This window comes from Dermochelys coriacea, chromosome 9 (assembly GCF_009764565.3).
Source record: "Dermochelys coriacea isolate rDerCor1 chromosome 9, rDerCor1.pri.v4, whole genome shotgun sequence".
Classification (NCBI taxonomy): domain Eukaryota; kingdom Metazoa; phylum Chordata; order Testudines; family Dermochelyidae; genus Dermochelys; species Dermochelys coriacea.
This window is the reverse complement of record NC_050076.1, coordinates 6,152,421-6,169,978: the sequence shown is the minus strand read 5'-3', so window position 1 is coordinate 6,169,978 and position 17,558 is coordinate 6,152,421. Positions and strand designations below refer to the sequence as shown.

At 45.4% G+C, this 17,558-nt stretch overlaps 1 protein-coding gene across 3 annotated transcripts in view; it reads left to right on the top strand.

Annotated features, from left to right (window-relative positions):
* Positions 1 to 16,897, top strand: part of IQCG (IQ motif containing G) — a 40,412-nt gene extending 23,515 nt beyond the window's left edge. Inside the window, exons 6-11 of one of the 3 annotated variants that reach the window (XM_038417000.2) lie at positions 514 to 595; positions 8,126 to 8,287; positions 11,045 to 11,119; positions 13,470 to 13,601; positions 15,034 to 15,135; positions 16,648 to 16,897. In XM_038417000.2, the coding sequence (XP_038272928.1) occupies positions 514 to 595; positions 8,126 to 8,287; positions 11,045 to 11,119; positions 13,470 to 13,601; positions 15,034 to 15,135; positions 16,648 to 16,779 (685 nt within the window). In that variant the 3' untranslated portion in view covers positions 16,780 to 16,897. The remainder of the gene's footprint in view (positions 1 to 513; positions 596 to 8,125; positions 8,288 to 11,044; positions 11,120 to 13,469; positions 13,602 to 15,033; positions 15,136 to 16,647) is intronic. The other 2 variants (XM_043492758.1, XM_038417001.2) reach the window with 2 other exon arrangements.
* Positions 16,898 to 17,558: the final 661 nt, after the last annotated feature.

Genomic DNA, 17,558 nt, shown 5'->3' with positions numbered 1-17,558 from the left:
ATATAGAAGCTGTCCCCAAATAGTAAGATTCTTTCCTCCATCCTCTCAACCAAATAAATCAAGTCTTTGTGGTATCTGTACAGGCTTCTGTTGGAAGAATTCTACATTTTTTTTGCTTCATTCTCCCAATCAGTCCCACCTGTCTGGCTCAGCAGTGATACATGAGCTATGCATGCATCACTGCACTGTGGATTTATTTACCACGTCATCAGCTCTACAATCACATCCCAGTTTATGACTTTCAGATACATAGCCTCCCTGAAGCTTAAAATGGACAGAAAATTGCAGTACCATAGGGGGAGCCATCTTTCTTTGGCTGGTTGGCAAATAGGCAAAGTCCTGGGGAGCTTTCCAACCACAAGCTCTCAGGGCAAGCAGAAGGAGCAGGGCTGTGTTTTGTAAGGTGCAACACTACATCAGAAGGGAGGAAGTTCCCTTCCTGGGGAAAGCTAACCCTACTTTCTTGTGCTATATTCAAGGAATGTAGGTTTTCCCTCTTGCTTTTTCCTCCAGGGAGGAGGAAGGAAGGAAGGAGATAAAGTCCCTCCAGAAACAGCTACAAGATGTCAAGAAAGAAAAGGATTTAGAACTTCAGGTGAGACTATTTGAGATGGGCAGCATGCTAAAGAGGAAATGTGTTACTGAGCACGCCCAGACTGGGACCTCTTCTTCCTAGGGAGGTTCACAATCTCTGATGAAAGGGTGTGAGCACACATATAACATTCTCTCATTTTAGGGCAGGCAGGGAAAAATATAAACAAAACAAGAGTGAGTATAGCTACATCACCAGTGTTCTGGGTGTTGAATGATAGTTAAATACTGTTAAAGCACCAATCAGTGCTGTACAGCTATAATAGTCTCTTCCTCAGGGAGTTTACAATCTAAAAGAGACACAGATCAGATCTGAATGCAGTGGGAAACCCAGAGGATGGTGTTAATTGGGATGGCATAATAATCATAGGGATTAGTATTTGAAGGCCTAGTAGAATAAGTAGGTTGTAAGGAAGGAGTTAATAGAATCATAGAATCATAGAATATCAGGGTTGGAAGGGACCCCAGAAGGTCATTAGTCCAACCCCCTGCTCAAAGCAGGACCAAGTCCCAGTTAAATCATCCTAGCCAGGGCTTTGTCAAGCCTGACCTTAAAAACCTCTAAGGAAGGAGATTCTACCACCTCCCTAGGTAACGCATTCCAGTGTTTCACCACCCTCTTAGTGAAAAAGTTTTTCCTAATATCCAATCTAAACCTCCCCCATTGCAACTTGAGACCATTACTCCTCGTTCTGTCATCTGCTACCATTGAGAACAGTCTAGAGCCATCCTCTTTGAAACCCCCTTTCAGGTAGTTGAAAGCAGCTATCAAATCCCCCCTCATTCTTCTCTTCTGCAGACTAAGCAATCCCAGCTCCCTCAGCCTCTCCTCATAAGTCATGTGCTCTAGACCCCTAATCATTTTTGTTGCCCTTCGCTGTACTCTTTCCAATTTATCCACATCCTTCTTGTAGTGTGGGGCCCAAAACTGGACACAGTACTCCAGATGAGGCCTCACCAGTGTCGAATAGAGGGGAACGATCACGTCCCTCGATCTGCTCGCTATGCCCCTACTTATACATCCCAAAATGCCATTGGCCTTCTTGGCAACAAGGGCACACTGCTGACTCATATCCAGCTTCTCGTCCACTGTCACCCCTAGGTCCTTTTCCGCAGAACTGCTGCCGAGCCATTCGGTCCCTAGTCTGTAGCGGTGCATTGGATTCTTCCATCCTAAGTGCAGGACCCTGCACTTATCCTTATTGAACCTCATTAGATTTCTTTTGGCCCAATCTTCCAATTTGTCTAGGTCCTTCTGTATCCTATCCCTCCCCTCCAGCGTATCTACCACTCCTCCCAGTTTAGTATCATCCGCAAATTTGCTGAGAGTGCAATCCACACCATCCTCCAGATCATTTATGAAGATATTGAACAAAACGGGCCCCAGGACCGACCCCTGGGGCACTCCACTTGACACCGGCTGCCAACTAGACATGGAGCCATTGATCACTACCCGTTGAGCCCGACAATCTAGCCAGCTTTCTACCCACCTTATAGTGCATTCATCCAGCCCATACTTCCTTAACTTGCTGACAAGAATGCTGTGGGAGACCGTGTCAAAAGCTTTGCTAAAGTCAAGAAACAATACATCCACTGCTTTCCCTTCATCCACAGAACCAGTAATCTCATCATAAAAGGCGATTAGATTAGTCAGGCATGACCTTCCCTTGGTGAATCCATGCTGACTGTTCCTGATCACTTTCCTCTCCTCTAAGTGCTTCAGGATTGATTCTTTGAGGACCTGCTCCATGATTTTTCCAGGGACTGAGGTGAGGCTGACCGGCCTGTAGTTCCCAGGATCCTCCTTCTTCCCTTTTTTAAAGATGGGCACTACATTAGCCTTTTTCCAGTCATCCGGGACTTCCCCCGTTCGCCACGAGTTTTCAAAGATAATGGCCAAGGGCTCTGCAATCACAGCCGCCAATTCCCTCAGCACTCTCGGATGCAATTCGTCCGGCCCCATGGACTTGTGCACGTCCAGCTTTTCTAAATAGTCCCTAACCACCTCTATCTCTACAGAGGGCTGGCCATCTCTTCCCCATTTTGTGATGCCCAGCACAGCAGTCTGGGAGCTGACCTTGTTAGTGAAAACAGAGGCAAAAAAAGCATTGAGTACATTAGCTTTTTCCACATCCTCTGTCACTAGCTTGCCTCCCTCATTCAGTAAGGGGCCCACACTTTCCTTGGCTTTCTTCTTGTTGCCAACATACCTGAAGAATGAAGATGATGGGGACATAATATTCAGTGAGAAAGGGCTGATCCAGGCATAAGGGAGAAAGCACGAAGAGAATGAAGGGAGTGATGCTGCTGCACACTGATGGAGTGAGGGGTGTGCGAAAAGAAACCAGCAGGGATAGAGGCAGAGCCATGCAGGGCCTTGAAGGCAAGGACAAGAATCTGACACTGAGGAGGAGAAGGCAGCGGAGAATCTGTATAAAGGAGTGATCTGGTTGAGTGGCAAATGAGGGTCATTTTATCTTCAGTATTCTTGATGGACTAGAGGTGAGCGAGATGGAAAACAGGGAGTTCAGACTGGGGAGGATTTAGCAGTAGTTGATCCAGGAGATTACTTGGGTGTGGAAAAACATTTAAAGTTGAAGGCGCATTGAGGAAGGGCTACTTTTTATAAAAATTGAAGAGGAAGAAGCAGCAGGACTTGGTGAGAGCCTAGATGCGCATGGAAGAGCAAGAGCCACTGAAAAATGCCCCCATGGTTGCAAGTCTGACAAGGATGGTATTGGTATTGGAGAAGAGAAGGTTTGGGAGGAAAGACGAGGAGCTCAGATATAACTGTGTACAGTTTGAGGAAACAGCAGAATCTTCAAATGTGATATCAATGAGACAGGAAGAAATGTTGAAGTGGAAAGTAGATTTGAGAGTCATCAACATAGAGATGCTAGAAGAGACAAATGGGGGCAGATGAAATAAATTGGGGTAAGTGTAGGAGAAAGAAAAGAAGGAGACAAAAAGAACCCAGGTGAACCTTGTAGAAAGGAGGAACCACTGAAGGCAATATTGAAGGAACAAATGGTTACAAGGTAGGTAGTGAACCAAGGAAGGACAGACACAGGAGGTCAAAGGTTTTCCAGGAGAAATAGAGAGTGAGGATTACTTTTCTAGAGGATTTCAGTGTCTTGAGTTTGGCACTACGTCTAAAGGAATCTGAGGTCAGAGACTAGTCTGCAAAAGGGAGATATGTGACTTAATAGATATTTCTTTTCTGCTGCTGAAACTGGGACCCAAGCCTATATCCAGGCCCTAAGGGGGAAAACGGAACAGCTTAAAAGTTTGTTGACCTCTGTTTGGCAGTTAGAAGAAATAAATTAGTTGTTTCATTTGGCCTCAGGCAGTGTGGCAGTTAGTTAAGGATTATATTTTGTCCATTTCTTAGCACGTCTCCTCCCATTCCAATTCAGTACTCCCATCGGGTAATGCTCTCCATGCACTCTACCAACATAAGGAGCAGAGCTGGTGCCAAAGTCAGTGCTCTAGAAGCCCAACTTACGCATGCTGTTCTGTTTTAATGTAGTTTCCACAGCTCTTTCCAGCACTAAGAAAAGCGCATCACCCGCTGGAGCTTTCTTTGGCCTCAGCTTTGTTAAACTTTTTTTCGTTGGCTGTAGGTGATGATCCTCTGTTTTTCAGTCTTTACCTTCTGATCTTTGAGTACATCGCTTCCGTCTTTGCGATCAGCCTCACGAAGCGTGGCCTGCAGTCATTTTCTTTCCAGCTTAAAGTCCTCTTCCTGGGTTTCCTTATAGCTTGATCCTTGATAAATCAAGCTGAAGCTACTTTCAAATCCTGCTTTCCTCCCATTGCTAAAAAAAAAATGACCTGCTCTGATTAGGTCTCCTGGGAGAATGATTTCAATTCATTTCAGCAAGGAATTTCTGATAGGCAGCTTTACTGAGACTTCAATGATTTGGCACATTGCCAATTAACCCCCCCCCCCCCAAAAAAAGCATGTTGATTATGGAACATTTTGAGCAGTGACAATAGATGGAGGTAGGGCCTAAAGCCCCCCTGGCAGTCTCCAGTCTTTAGACTGAACGTGAAAGAGAAAACAAAAGCAAGCAGGGTACAACCATGGATTTAGAAAACAAAATTCATTGTTCTGAGTGTGTTCCTTGTATGTTCTTCTTTTGAGCTGTGTTAGCTCTTAACAAGACGCTAATTAATAACTCACAGGGCTATTTTGCTGTTTTTCTCTCCTAATTCTCTGTAATGAGTCTCAAATATTCTTCCCTACTGATTTTGTCCTTTTGGCAAACATTGATTCCTCATTCACCTGTATTTCTAATAGAGCTGAAATTAACAAGGATCTTTTTGTTCTTTCCCTTTTCTTTGTGCACCACCATCATTAATAACTTTAGTTCAGCTCTAGGAATAAGATTTATTCATTTAGCTATACCTGATGCAGTGGTCACTTATATTTTGTAGCTTTTTTTTTAATTTTTCATTGATGTAGTGGTGATATTCTATACAGATTATGATGATTAATTATTTAATGCCAAAAACTGTGCTAATGTAACCTTAAGGTTGCACAATCAGTATCAAAAAGTCAGGCAATGAAAACTTTTAAGTTCCAGCAGCATTATTTACACATCCTGTAGATTTTACGGTATACATTTTGCAACTATCAGTAATATAGTAGACTACATACCTTTAGCAGAAAAATAATAATAATATATTTTGTGTGCAGGAGAGTAGGTTAACATTTTGATTGGGTACTTAACTTTTATTCATTCTTTTCTGTACAGGTTCTTATACCATGCTCAGCACCTTAATATTAATGCAGTACTAGAAAGTGCTCAAAGTAGCATGACCAACATTTGTCATGTTTGTTCTCTCATCCTCTTGCAGGGAAGAGAAATGTGTGCAGTGTAGTATTGTGTTTTAGAAATTTTTACAACCCCCATCCCCATGTGTTTACTATAGAGTAGCCAGGTCACAGTAACTTGCCTCGAACTTGGAGTGGAAGGCGGTGAGGTTTGTGATGGTCCTTAATTCCTATGGGAGTTCATGCCACAATCTTGGTCTGGACCCAGAGAAAGCTCTGTCTCCTGGTCTGCAACTCCTCATTCCTTGTGGTTATAGACTTAATGTTACCTTAACCATTTCTTGGATTTAATTTCCTAATGCTTTTTTAAAAAGGAAAAGAAACGATCCAGACTGACATGTCTTACAGACTTCACAAGCTCTGCTGACTTCGTTTTTGGAGTTTGCAATTTCCTTAAAACAAGTGTGCATTTAAATAGTGACGCACACAAGCACGGTATTCCTCTATCTAAGTATATGCCGGCATAGAGTTAAGGGAAGTTCCCACTGTGCCTGCTCAACATGGGCCCAGTCCAGAGCTCATCTAAGTCAAAGGACAGGCTATTATTGACTTGTTGGGCTGCGTTGGCCATTTTCGCAGGGCTGCCTCTTCGGTAAATCAAAACAAGTTTCTTTCAAGTCATAGCATGACGCTAATCTGCAAGGAAAGCCTGATCCATGGCATGTTTCAAACTTCAGCCCTTTTTGGTATAGTCCTGTTCTATAAAAGAGTAGTTAGAATGTGTATATAATTACAGTGGGGCAAGTATATGTTTCAATTCAACGTGTCGGTTTTAATTCATAAGGCCTTAAAATGGTTTGGGGCCTGCTTACCATAATGAACCCCACTCTCTGTGTGATCCTGTTTCAGTTGCTATCAGTGGAAGGGTTTGAGCTGGACCTCCATTCCAAATGTTTTAGGGGTCCGCAAAAGGAAAAAAGCTTGAAAGCCACTGATAATGCAGCTATGTGACAAGCTCCCCCTTCTGTCTGCTGGAAGCAGAACAATGCCCCCACCCGCTGCATTGTTTCATAGGGAAGAAAATGCAAGCCATTACCAGATAACCTTGGTATATTATGGAGCATAAATAGGTCCTGTCTCTGCTTGTTATAAAGTCATTTGTCTCAAGTTATATGACAGCATCTGGGCTGTAAAATGATCTTCAGGCTGAGAAACCTTAAAACAATTATGGATGCATGACTTTAACACACACACAAACCTCAGCCAAGGGCCCTAATTGTCCTGAGCCTTGTATCACAGTTTGCTTTCCCTCACTATATCTGATGGGAGTGTGTGAGTGTATGTGTGTGTGCACACTTTCCCTTTGAGTGTTCCAAACTCTTCTGAAAAGGAACTCTTTTCAAATGACTCATGCGGCACTGGCCTTTAAACACAGTGCTGTGGAGCAGGCTTTTTTCTGGGGGATCTTCCCCTGTTTACACAGTTAAGGAATGTGATGGTGCTTGAGAGACAAGACGGGAGCCTTTCTGTGGGCTTCAGATCACTTAAATAATACCAGCACTTCGGTGTTTCAGCTTCACCTGATGAATGATTGAGTAATCAAAGGCACATGGCACAAGAAGTAGAACCAGACCTGCATTAAGCTCAGTCTTACGTAACTGCAAACTAGTCTGTTATGACCTTTTGATTCTTAGCATGTCTTGTGCTTTTCATATTAAAGAGAATTCTCCTTTAGTTACGATCCTGCATTTCTAATCTTCATATGTTACTCCGAGAAACCAAGTAAAACTAAAAAGCCCAATCCTAAACTGAATCATTCTTCAATTCCCCAGTGTGTTCAAACATCTTGAAACGCACTCAGCCACAGACGTCAGCTCAGTACCTTTCAACTCCAGAGTCCCTTCTGCCAGGGGACGTGCTCAGACACAACTTGCAGCTGGAAATCTCAGCTCTCCATTGTAGTGAGAGTGCGCAGGGAAGGGATGATAGCACATAGCCTGCTACTTTTCCTCAGCACTCCTTACTCACCCAGAGCATGTGCCTTTGCAACAAAATTTATACTGTCCGCCCTGATCAGCTTTCAAAGTAGTAGTGGCACATATGAACAGAACAAGAGTCAATTTTCACCTGTTCTTAAATTTGCTTTGCAATTGTTTAGTTTTTCAGGTTACACGAAAACTTCCATGCAAGGAGCCCAATATGCTGTGCAACTAAGGAATTAAACTGTAGCACCCACACAACCGAGATGTCATTTTTTTTAATAGATGGGAAACTGAGGTACAGAGGTTGTGACTTGTCCAAGCTCACGCAGTGGGTCTGTGGCAGAGCCAGCTATAGACCCCAGTTCAGGAAACTACTTAAGCATATGCCTCATGTTAAACCATTGAAATCAATGGAACTACTGAAAGTTATGCAAGTGCTTAATATTTTCCTGAATCAGGGCTCTAGAGACCAGGTGTCCTGGTGACCTGTCTGTCACTGCAACCTCTAGATAGATAATCACCCTTCCCTCTTTGTTTGCTGCCTTCTATACGGTTGGTTAAAAATTAGGTTTCTCTTTGAAGCTCATGTTGAACTTGGACAACACTCTGGGGGAGAGTGAAGCCTTCAGCCCTATGATTTTGAAACATGTGAGGGGGGACACCGGTGAGTTTGCCTGGAGTAGTGGGCACAAGAAATGGGGAGGTGATTTGCATTTTGAAGCTTGCTTTTATGCCCCCCCCCATATGTCCCTCCCTCCTGCCTATTCCTCAGAACCGGAACGAGATGATTGCATACCTCAAAGATCAGCTTCAAGAGATGAAGGCCAAGACAGACATGGAGAGCCGCTATGTGAAGAAAGACACAGAGCTCCAGGTCTACCAGACCCAGAAAAAGTGCAGCAATGCAGAGAGTGACCTGTTCAATGAAATTGAGGTAAGCACCGTCTTTAGGCCTGTTTATAAAGCATCTCCAGCTAGCAAGGCGAGAGCTGGCTGACTGCAGATAGCATTGCCATCAAACAGCCAACATGTAACTCATCATGCAAAGAGAGGTTTGTGTTTTACATACAAGTGGCACAAGCGCCTCCGTCTCACCCACCACCTTGACTCCTGAAGTTAACAATAAGACAGAACTGGGACTCGGTGGGCAGTGCAGAGCTGCCGAGTGCAGCCTCACACTCTCATGGCTCTGCCAATGTCATGATTGTACTACCTCATTGTTAGGTCATGTTTTCCTCCTATTCTCTAAAACCATGTGGTGGTCTCTGCAATTACAGGACAAGGACAAGGCTGGTCAGCTGCAGGTTTCCACTGTTGATGACCTCAACCAGTCACTTCTCTTCAGCTGTGTAGGGAGGGGACAGGCCAGAGACTGCTCATTATTTAACCAAGCTCACTGCAAATAATGGGGTTGATGGGATGGCTATAACCATTAGGTGGTTATATAACCAGTAGGTGGCTGCTATGTGTGCCCCCGACAGGAGAACTCTACCACAGGAAGAAGTGTCTGGTTGGAAGGATCCCCCATTCCAGGAACCCATCCCAAGGCTGCAGGTTGCAGAGATCACCCAGAGTAGAATTGCTGCAAGGATTTAATGATTTCTGGATGAGTCCTCAGGCAGGGCCTATATGCACATGTATACACAGCGTGTGGCATGCCCATACACACTCCTCCATTACAGGTGGCTTGCAACTGGAAAAAAAAATGGCCTCCTGGCTTTGTCTGCCTCCTGATGGATAAGAGGTCTGGGTGGTTTTTAAATATAAAAGGGGTTTCTTCTCCATTCTTTTTTACATGAGATGTTCAGGTCCTGTCTAGGCTGGAAGGTTCTACAGTGCCTGTACAACTAGTGAAATGATGACACGACAAAAAGCAAGCATGAAAGTTGAGCATTTGAGAAGGGAAGGAGTTTTTAGATAGACTGGTTTCCGAGTAGCAGCCGTGTTAGTCTGTATTCGCAAAAGGAAAAGGAGTACTTGTGGCACCTTAGAGACTAATAAATTTATTTGAGCATAAGCTTTCGTGAGCTACAGCTCCTTCAGTGCATTCGATGAAGTGAGCTGTAGCTCACGAAAGCTTATTCTCAAATAAATTTTAGTCTCTAAGGTGCCACAAGTCCTCCTTTTTTTAGATAAACAGGTGTTAACAAAAAACAGTATCTTCAGTGCCTAATGAACACTCAGGATGAATCTTGAAGAGACAGCAACCCAGCCCCTTCAGTTCAGGTGTGAGAGCTAACAGTATAATAAATCTTCAAGTCAAGTGCGATATACATATATATTTTTACCCCTCGGTGCCTCATCTCCCTCCCCTCAGCTTTTGGCTTTCTGCACCCACAACGAAATACAAAGGAGACAGCAGCGCAGAGTGCATGGGGAGAAGCGCCGACTCAGGCTACATCTACACTACAGACCTTACAGCGGCATATCTGTACCGCTGGGAGGTCTCTATGGTGGTAGGATAGAGCTCTCCCGCCGGCATAATTAAACAACCCCCAACGAGTAGCAGTAGCTATGTTGGCAGGAGAGAGTCTCCCGCTGACATAACACTGTTCACACTGGGGCGTTTGTCAGTCCAGGGGTGGTTTTTTCACACCGCTGACTGACAAAAGTGCTAGTGTAGACAAAGCCTTAGTTCTGGGCTCCCAGTGGTAGTCTCTAATCAAGGGATGCAAGTGGCTAAGGTTTTGTCTACACTAGCACTTTTATTGGTAAAACATTCTTTTGGTCAGCGTTGGGGGGGGAAAAAAGACACCCCCCCGACTGACAGAAGTGCCGGTGTGGGCAGCGCTATGTCAGCAGGAGATGCCCTCCTGCCAACATAGCTACTGCTGCTCATTAGGAGTAGTTTAATTATGCTGGCGGGAGAGAGTGGCTACATGGGAGACCTTACAGCGTCACGGCTGCAGTGGTATAGCTGTGCCGCTGTCAGCTCTGTAGTGTAGACAAAGCCTTAGATCCTCAGAGCTGGCAGCACTATAGCTGCTGAGTCTTGTGAGCTGTGCTACTGGGCCCCGGCAGTGCTGGGCTCCGCCCATGCCACCGGTGGGATTTGGCATTCGGGAATTCCACCCCAGGGCCACAGCTCCTAGGAAAAGGAGAGTCTAGTGAACCCAGCACTGATGCTGCGATAGGTGCTGGAGGATGGGGAGCAGTATGGAAGGTAGAGGGTGAGGGAAGAATATGATGGGCTGCACCAGCCAATGGGAAAAGGACTTGACTTGTTGATCACAGGTGTAGGAGGCTAGTAAATGTGTTTTCCCTAGGGCATCAATACAAGCCCAGGGCTGGCTCCGAGGAGAGGGGGCTGATTGTGATGTACGCACAGTACAGGTGCGCCCCTTTTCCATGATGCTGGACATGCCTTAGTGCAGGTATCTGTGCACTTCTAGGGCTGGGGAAGCCCTGGGCCAATGCTCCTATCTCCACGCCATGTCACTTCCCTCAACAGCCAATACCATATCACCATTTTGATGCTGCTAATGCAGCTCCCCGACCCATTCGTTCCTAGAGTTCACTCTCTTACATAGAACTGGCTTTTTATTGACACTGCAGCACAAAAGCCTGTCACTTTCAGAAGTGCTGTCCATTCAGCATTACAAGCAGTCACTCACCGGTGCACCTCATCGCAAGGTATGCATACATGCCTGCCAAGATAGCCTCTGACCTGTTCTGTCTTTATTGATCACAGAAGCTGAGGATCAAAACTGATGAAGAGATTAGAGTCCACATGGAGATTGAAAATTTCCTCAGGCAGCAACAGATGGTGGGTGACTCAAATGTTTTCAATTAACACTTAAGGCAGCAACTTACAAAAAATCACATCAGCTTATTCCTATGGTAGCAATTAGTGTCTTAAGGAAAACAGCTAATGTCCATCTATTCCTCAACTAGCTTCAAGACTGTTGTTGGAATTACCATTTGCCCTAAAAAACATAACACTAGTTACCTGAATTTTGGATTATTTTAAATCAAAACTGAGGACAGATTTGTTCATCCAAATACTGTGGGTTCTCCCCACACCACAAGATGTTCAGATGATTGGGCTTTAAGTTGAAGTACGTTCATTGCAAATAGGTCAGACGTCCAGCAGAATCATGCGCTGGCATTAATACATGCAGTATAACTACAGCTTCACAGGCCCTGGTATTGCACGTGTAAAGTAGGACACAGGGGACAAGGAAAGACATTATAGAAATAATCCATCTGTTTTTGCTTTATCCTAGCCTGGGTAGGATAAATGTCAATTCACAGCTCTTTTGATAGACTCAGGTAGCACACAATCCATAATGTCTATTATATTATTTCAGGTTGCCCACAATCCATAATGTCTGTTGTATTACTTTATATGGAAGAAAGGACCCAAAGAATCAAAGGTGTTAACACGACCCTGAAACTTTTTAACATTAAACAGCATTGGATAAGGTTCAGGGTTTGCTCTATGGAGACTTCAGCTTGCTTAGTACCATTGGCAAACAAGCCATTCAAATCCTTTATAACCTTTATTAAAAATACAGAAAAAGGAGGAAAAGCAGTTAAAGCATTTGAAATATAAGGTATTAAGTAAGGTTTTAATTTTAACATCCCTTGTTCCCTTCCCTTAAGCTGTAGAGAGTCTTTAGAAGACTTATTTCCAGTAGAGATAAGGAGGTGTTAGTACAGTTATACAAGGCTCTGGTGAGACCTCGTATGGAATATTGTGGGCAGTTCTGGTCTCCCATGTTTAAGAAGGATGAATTCAAACTGGAAAAGGTACAGAGAAGGGTTATTAGGATGATCCGAGGAATGGAAAACTTATCTTTATGAAAGGAGACTCAAAGAGCTTGGTTTGTTTAGCCTAACCAAAAGAAGGTTGAGGGGAGATATGATTGCTCTCTATAAATATATCAGAGGGATAAATACCAGTGAGGGGAGGAAGTATTTAAGCTCAGTACCAATGTGGACACAATAACAAATGGATATAAACTGGCCATCAGGAAGTTTAGACTTGAAATTAGACGAAGGTTTCTATCCATCAGAGGAGTGAAGTTCTGGACTAGCCTTCAAAGGGGAGAAGAAGAGGCAAAAGACTTCTCTGGCTTCAGGAGTAAGCTTCATAAGTTTATGGAGGGGATGGTATGATGGGATAGCTTAATTTTGGCAATTAATTGATCTTTGACTATTAGCGGTAAATATGCCCAATGTCCTGTGATGGGATGTTAGATAGGGTGAGATCTGAGTTACTACAGAGCATTCTTTCCTGGGTGTCTGGCTGGTGAGTCTTGCCCACATGCTCAGGTTTTAGCTGATCATCATCTCTGGTTCAAAATGATCCCACTACTACCACCATGTCAGGGTTCCTTCCCCACTCTGAATTCTAGGGAACAGATATGGGGACCCACATGAAAGACCCCCTAAGCTTATTCTTACCAGCTTAGGTTAAAAACTTCCCCAAGGTACAAACTTTGCCTTTTCCTTGAACAGTATGCTGCCACCACCAAGCTTTTTAAACCAAGAACAGGGAAAGAGACCACTTGGAGACGTCTTCCCCCAAAATATCCCCTGGGGCTGGAGCACCCATGGGGAAAAATTGGTGGGTGCTGCAGCCACTGGTAGCTCCCCATCCCATCCCCACCCCAGCTCACCTCCGCTCTGCCTCCTCCCCAAGCACGCAGCGTCTCCGCTTCTCCCCCTAGCTCCCAGTGCTTGCTGCCGAGAAACAGCTGTTTTGTGGTGGCAAGTGCTGGGAGAGAGGGGTAAGAGAGGGAACGTGGCGCGCACAGGGAAGAGATGGGGCACGGGTGGGGATTTGGGGAAGGAGTCCAATAGGGGCAGGGACTCTGGGGAAGGGGTTGGAATGGAGGCGGGGCAGGGCAGGGGGTGGGTGGAGCACCCACCAGTGCCGGGAGAAATTGGCGCCTATGCTGCAGACCACTAATGGCTCATCACTAGCTCCAGGATTTTGGCTCTTTGAAGGGTTGGGGTATGCTGAGGAATTGCTGTGCTGTGTAACATCAATGTTACTCTTACAGAAAGACGGCAGACTGAGCAGACGATAGAAAGTTTTCAGTAGCATTACTAATCCTTCCTGGTGCATTCTGTCTGCTGTGCTAAATGTCAGTCTGTCTCCCAAACAGAAGTTGGAAGAGAAGCTAGAATACTGGATGGAGAAGTATGAAAAGGACACGGAATCTAAACAGCAAGAACTGAACACTCTAAAAGCATCCAAGGCAAATGATTTAGCAGCACTGCAGGAACTTGCCAAGCAGGTAGGAGATCAGCAGTGGACTAAAGGATTCAGTGAACCAGCATTTCATTGTCCAGGCGGCATCCCAAAAGCTGGGCCCTGGGCACTTTCCCACCCTCACTCTTTTCATTCACCCAGAACAAGGGAAGAAGACTATGGGGAAGAAAAGATTGAGTAACCATGGAACTGTTCAATAGAATGGGCAGGAACAACACAGCAAGTGGTGTCAGGAGAGAGCCACAGGGGGCATAAGTCCTCTGTTCTCTACATGTGATTTTGGTCACGAAATGCCATTGTTTGTTGTTTTTCCTAGGGCCGTTTTGGATGTAAGAGAGTGGCAAGTAATTGAATGGCTATTGTGAGGGGCAAGGGAAGACAAACTCCCTTCCCAATGTGTGCCTCACCTTGGGTCACACAAGCTATTGCTAGTCCAGGGGAGAGGGGCTTTGTGGATTTTTAACATGCTTGCTTTCATTGCCAGCGACTGCTGGCTGCTGCAGACTAAGGGCTATCTCTGAGAGATTGTTGGCTGCCTTACAGTTTGGATTATGGGGGCATGAATAGCAGTGGCACCGAAGGGCTGCACGTAATTCCCTCCTGTGGCCGTTAACTAAAAGGTTCCTAGTTCTAATCAAATCACTAGAAATGACATATTGTAGGTGTTGTAATGATGCTCACTCTGAAGCATGGTAACACCCTGTTAAACAGAAAGCGCTGATGACAATATTCCTGGAGAATCTCTCTCAACAAAAGCTCACTGTTGAAATGATTGTTCCGTTTCCGATATTTACATGGCAAGGATTTGTAAACATGTAAAAACTTCCTAAATAAGTAGTTTAAAAAAAAGGTTCCTAGTTCACATTAACATAGTCCTGTTGAAGAGGATTACACTAGTGCAAACTATTTGTCCCCCCGGTAGTCAGGACTGCGGGGCAGTGTGCACATAGCTTAAGTTTACTGAGTTCTAAACGCCCGCTTGTGGAGTTAGAGGACACTCAACTCCTTGCCCCATCGAGCAACTCATCTTCCATTCTGCATGTAAAACTTAGGTCAGTTGTCATCCCTATGTTCCAACCATTCTACCACATCCCCATGAGCTTGGGGTGACTTCCTACCAATACCTGATCCACTAGAAGCCGCACAAGACACACTTTCTGCAGCATAACATCAGGGGGTTCAATAAGTTCAGGCAATGATAGGTTTCAATTAATGGGGCAACTTACTGCTTTACGATGGGGAACACAGTTATACATACCATTTGCACTGCAGAGCTGGGACAGCCCACAGGGAAAGGAACCGAGGGAGAAAGGCCCGTGGCTTGCACATCAGCCCCCATGGAGTAGCTATGAGGGACAAGCCTTGTACAGGGAGCTCCAGAATTCAAAGACATCATGATGCCCTCAGTCCATTTCTAAGCGAAGCATGTTCTAGAGCGTCTCTGTGCATTTCTGCAGTGCCGGTTATTTGAACAAGTCATGATTGAGGATCGGGTGGAAAAGGAGGCAGCAAGAAGAAAGGTAGAACAGGATGCATTGGAATTAAAGAGCGTCAAGAAGGTAAAAGGGAAAGTGCTACCAGTGACATGGCTCATTAATGATCTGTATGTGAAGTGGCTCCTTTCAGTCAGCAACACGTAATAATGGGTTTGGCCAGCATGGCCGGGGATTAGCAAGCACTTCCATTGGGTGAGGAAAAGAGAGGTGTCTGCTGCATGTCCAAGCTGCTGTTTGTTCTCCCCACCCTTCTAGTCCCTCCCTGGGTAGAACAGCCACAAAGTTAATAGCCACCGACCGAATGAGGAAGGAAATAAAGGGGAAAAGTCTTGGCTCCTAGAGTGAAGATTTGAGGGCCTTTTGTCCATCACACCATCTGTGCAGCAAGGATGATGCCACAGAGGGAGGGTTGCAATGTAATCCCTGCCCTCAGTGCAAGAACTTCACCCCACAAATGCTCTCTATGTGCTCAGCACACAGACTATCCCATAACCTAGTGACTACACAGGCCAGGAAGTGCAAGGGAGGAGCCCAACCTGCTATAGCTTAGGACATTGGTCCCTGTACAGCAGGTGCCACAGTCTACACTGTATCTGGCGGCCTTCTTGCTTTCAAGCTGCCCCACACTGGCCTTTCACAGGGTTTGTTGCAGGGCCACTGGTACTGGGTTTTTTAATGTGGTTAAGAAAAGTAGCATTGAAGTACTTGCTGAGAACAAGTATGGCATGTCAGAAGCGGGGGCGGATGGGAGTCCCAATTACATGTGCAGTCACAGCACTGGTGGGCAACTGCATGTGCACATTGGACTTTTTGAAAATGTGGCCCCAAGAGCTAATGAGAGAAGAATAGTTAAAGATGACCTGCAAAAGGAAGGCAAGTGGAGTTGGACCGATTGTTTGCTTCTTTAGGACAATTTGGGTTTTAAGCATTTCTAATACAAGGCAGAAAAAATCAGGAACACTGAGTCTTGCCTTTTCTGCTTTTGCTGGAAGGACACACTGGAGTCTCCTCCGTTCTAGGCGTTTACTTGAATAAAACACTGAGCTAGCAATTGAACAGGGTGCAGCCCGTAAGCTAGCGTACAAAGCAGCTAGTCTATAATCCAGACTGCATGGAACTCTATCGAGGGGTTTTCTGTAGCACCCATCACCTTAATAGCTAAGCACTTATGTTTGGAATGTTTCCAAGGCAAAGGGTTGGTGCATATGGAGCCCACTCCAATAGCTTTGTGCTGAGGACAACACTGGCAGCCGACACCAGGCTGCTGGCCTAGGAGAAGCTGGCAGACAGCAGACTTGGGGTGGGATCCAGGCTCAGGTACTAGGGGGTGCCTCTGGAGTAGGCTGGAGATCAGAACGTCTCGCAGAGCAGTATTCTCTGGCACTCTCAAGTTCACCATTCGGATTTTCTTGTAATGTTCTTACATAAACATATTAGACAACCAAAAAGCCCGTCCCTTTTCCCACAGCACTGAGCCGACGGGGCAGCATGTCGCGATGGCAGCTGACTTCCTCAAGACCAGGGAAGTGTCTAACTTGCTTTGGAAAACTAACTCTCCCTCTTTCCTGCTTCCAGCTACAGGCCTGGTGGAGAGGCACAATGGTTCGCCACAACATCAGCCTCTATAAGGCCAAGAAACCTAAAGAGGACAAGACAAAGGGCAAGGACAAAGGGAAAAAGGGAAAAGCTGGAGCTAAGAAAAAGTGATGGCCATAGAATCCTGCTCTCATTAGACTCACAGGGCAATGGAAGCTTTGGACTTTCATCGGGGAGGAGCACTGGCTTGTGTGCACAGAGTAAGAAATAAAGCATTCAGCAGAGTTCAGGGCCAGGGTTCTGGGCCAGGCTGGAGTTCATTTTCTTGACAGGAAGGAGTTTAAGATGAAGTTTCTTGCACAGGTCTGACCTCTCCAGCTCAAGGTAACTCTAGAGCTTAGCAACCAGCTACTAAGATTTTTAACCTGCCCTGTGCTATGCATACACATTATTCCCCTGAGAGCACAGGAAGCTGGAACAATATGGCCCTCAAGATTTTTTGCAGCCTTTAACTAATTAGTCATCTGGGTATAATTCACACTCTTCACAAGCTGGAAAATGCAGCTGTATTAGAGGTGCTCTGCACTCAGAATATTCACCACTTCTCCCCATCACTGCGCTGGCAACGAAGTGCTAGTGTCGTCTGGGGGCACTCACCTTCACCACTGTTTTGGTTGATGCTGCTCAGAGCAGGTCTAGACAGCTTGGTGGCAGTCACTCACATCTGGTCTTGGGTGGTGCTTCCATTGTTAATGCCAGTGCTAGAGCAATGGTAGGAGAACTGCTAAAGATTCTCAGTGTAGATGGAGCCTTGTTCACAGAGTGTTTGTGTTTCCATTCTCACAGTCCTCCTCCTGCCAGAAGTCACCATAGCCCTGCAGGAGGTAAGGAAAGAATCATGCCCTAGTGAGAGTGAAACCATAGGGAGGTAACGGAATGTCCTTGGTACA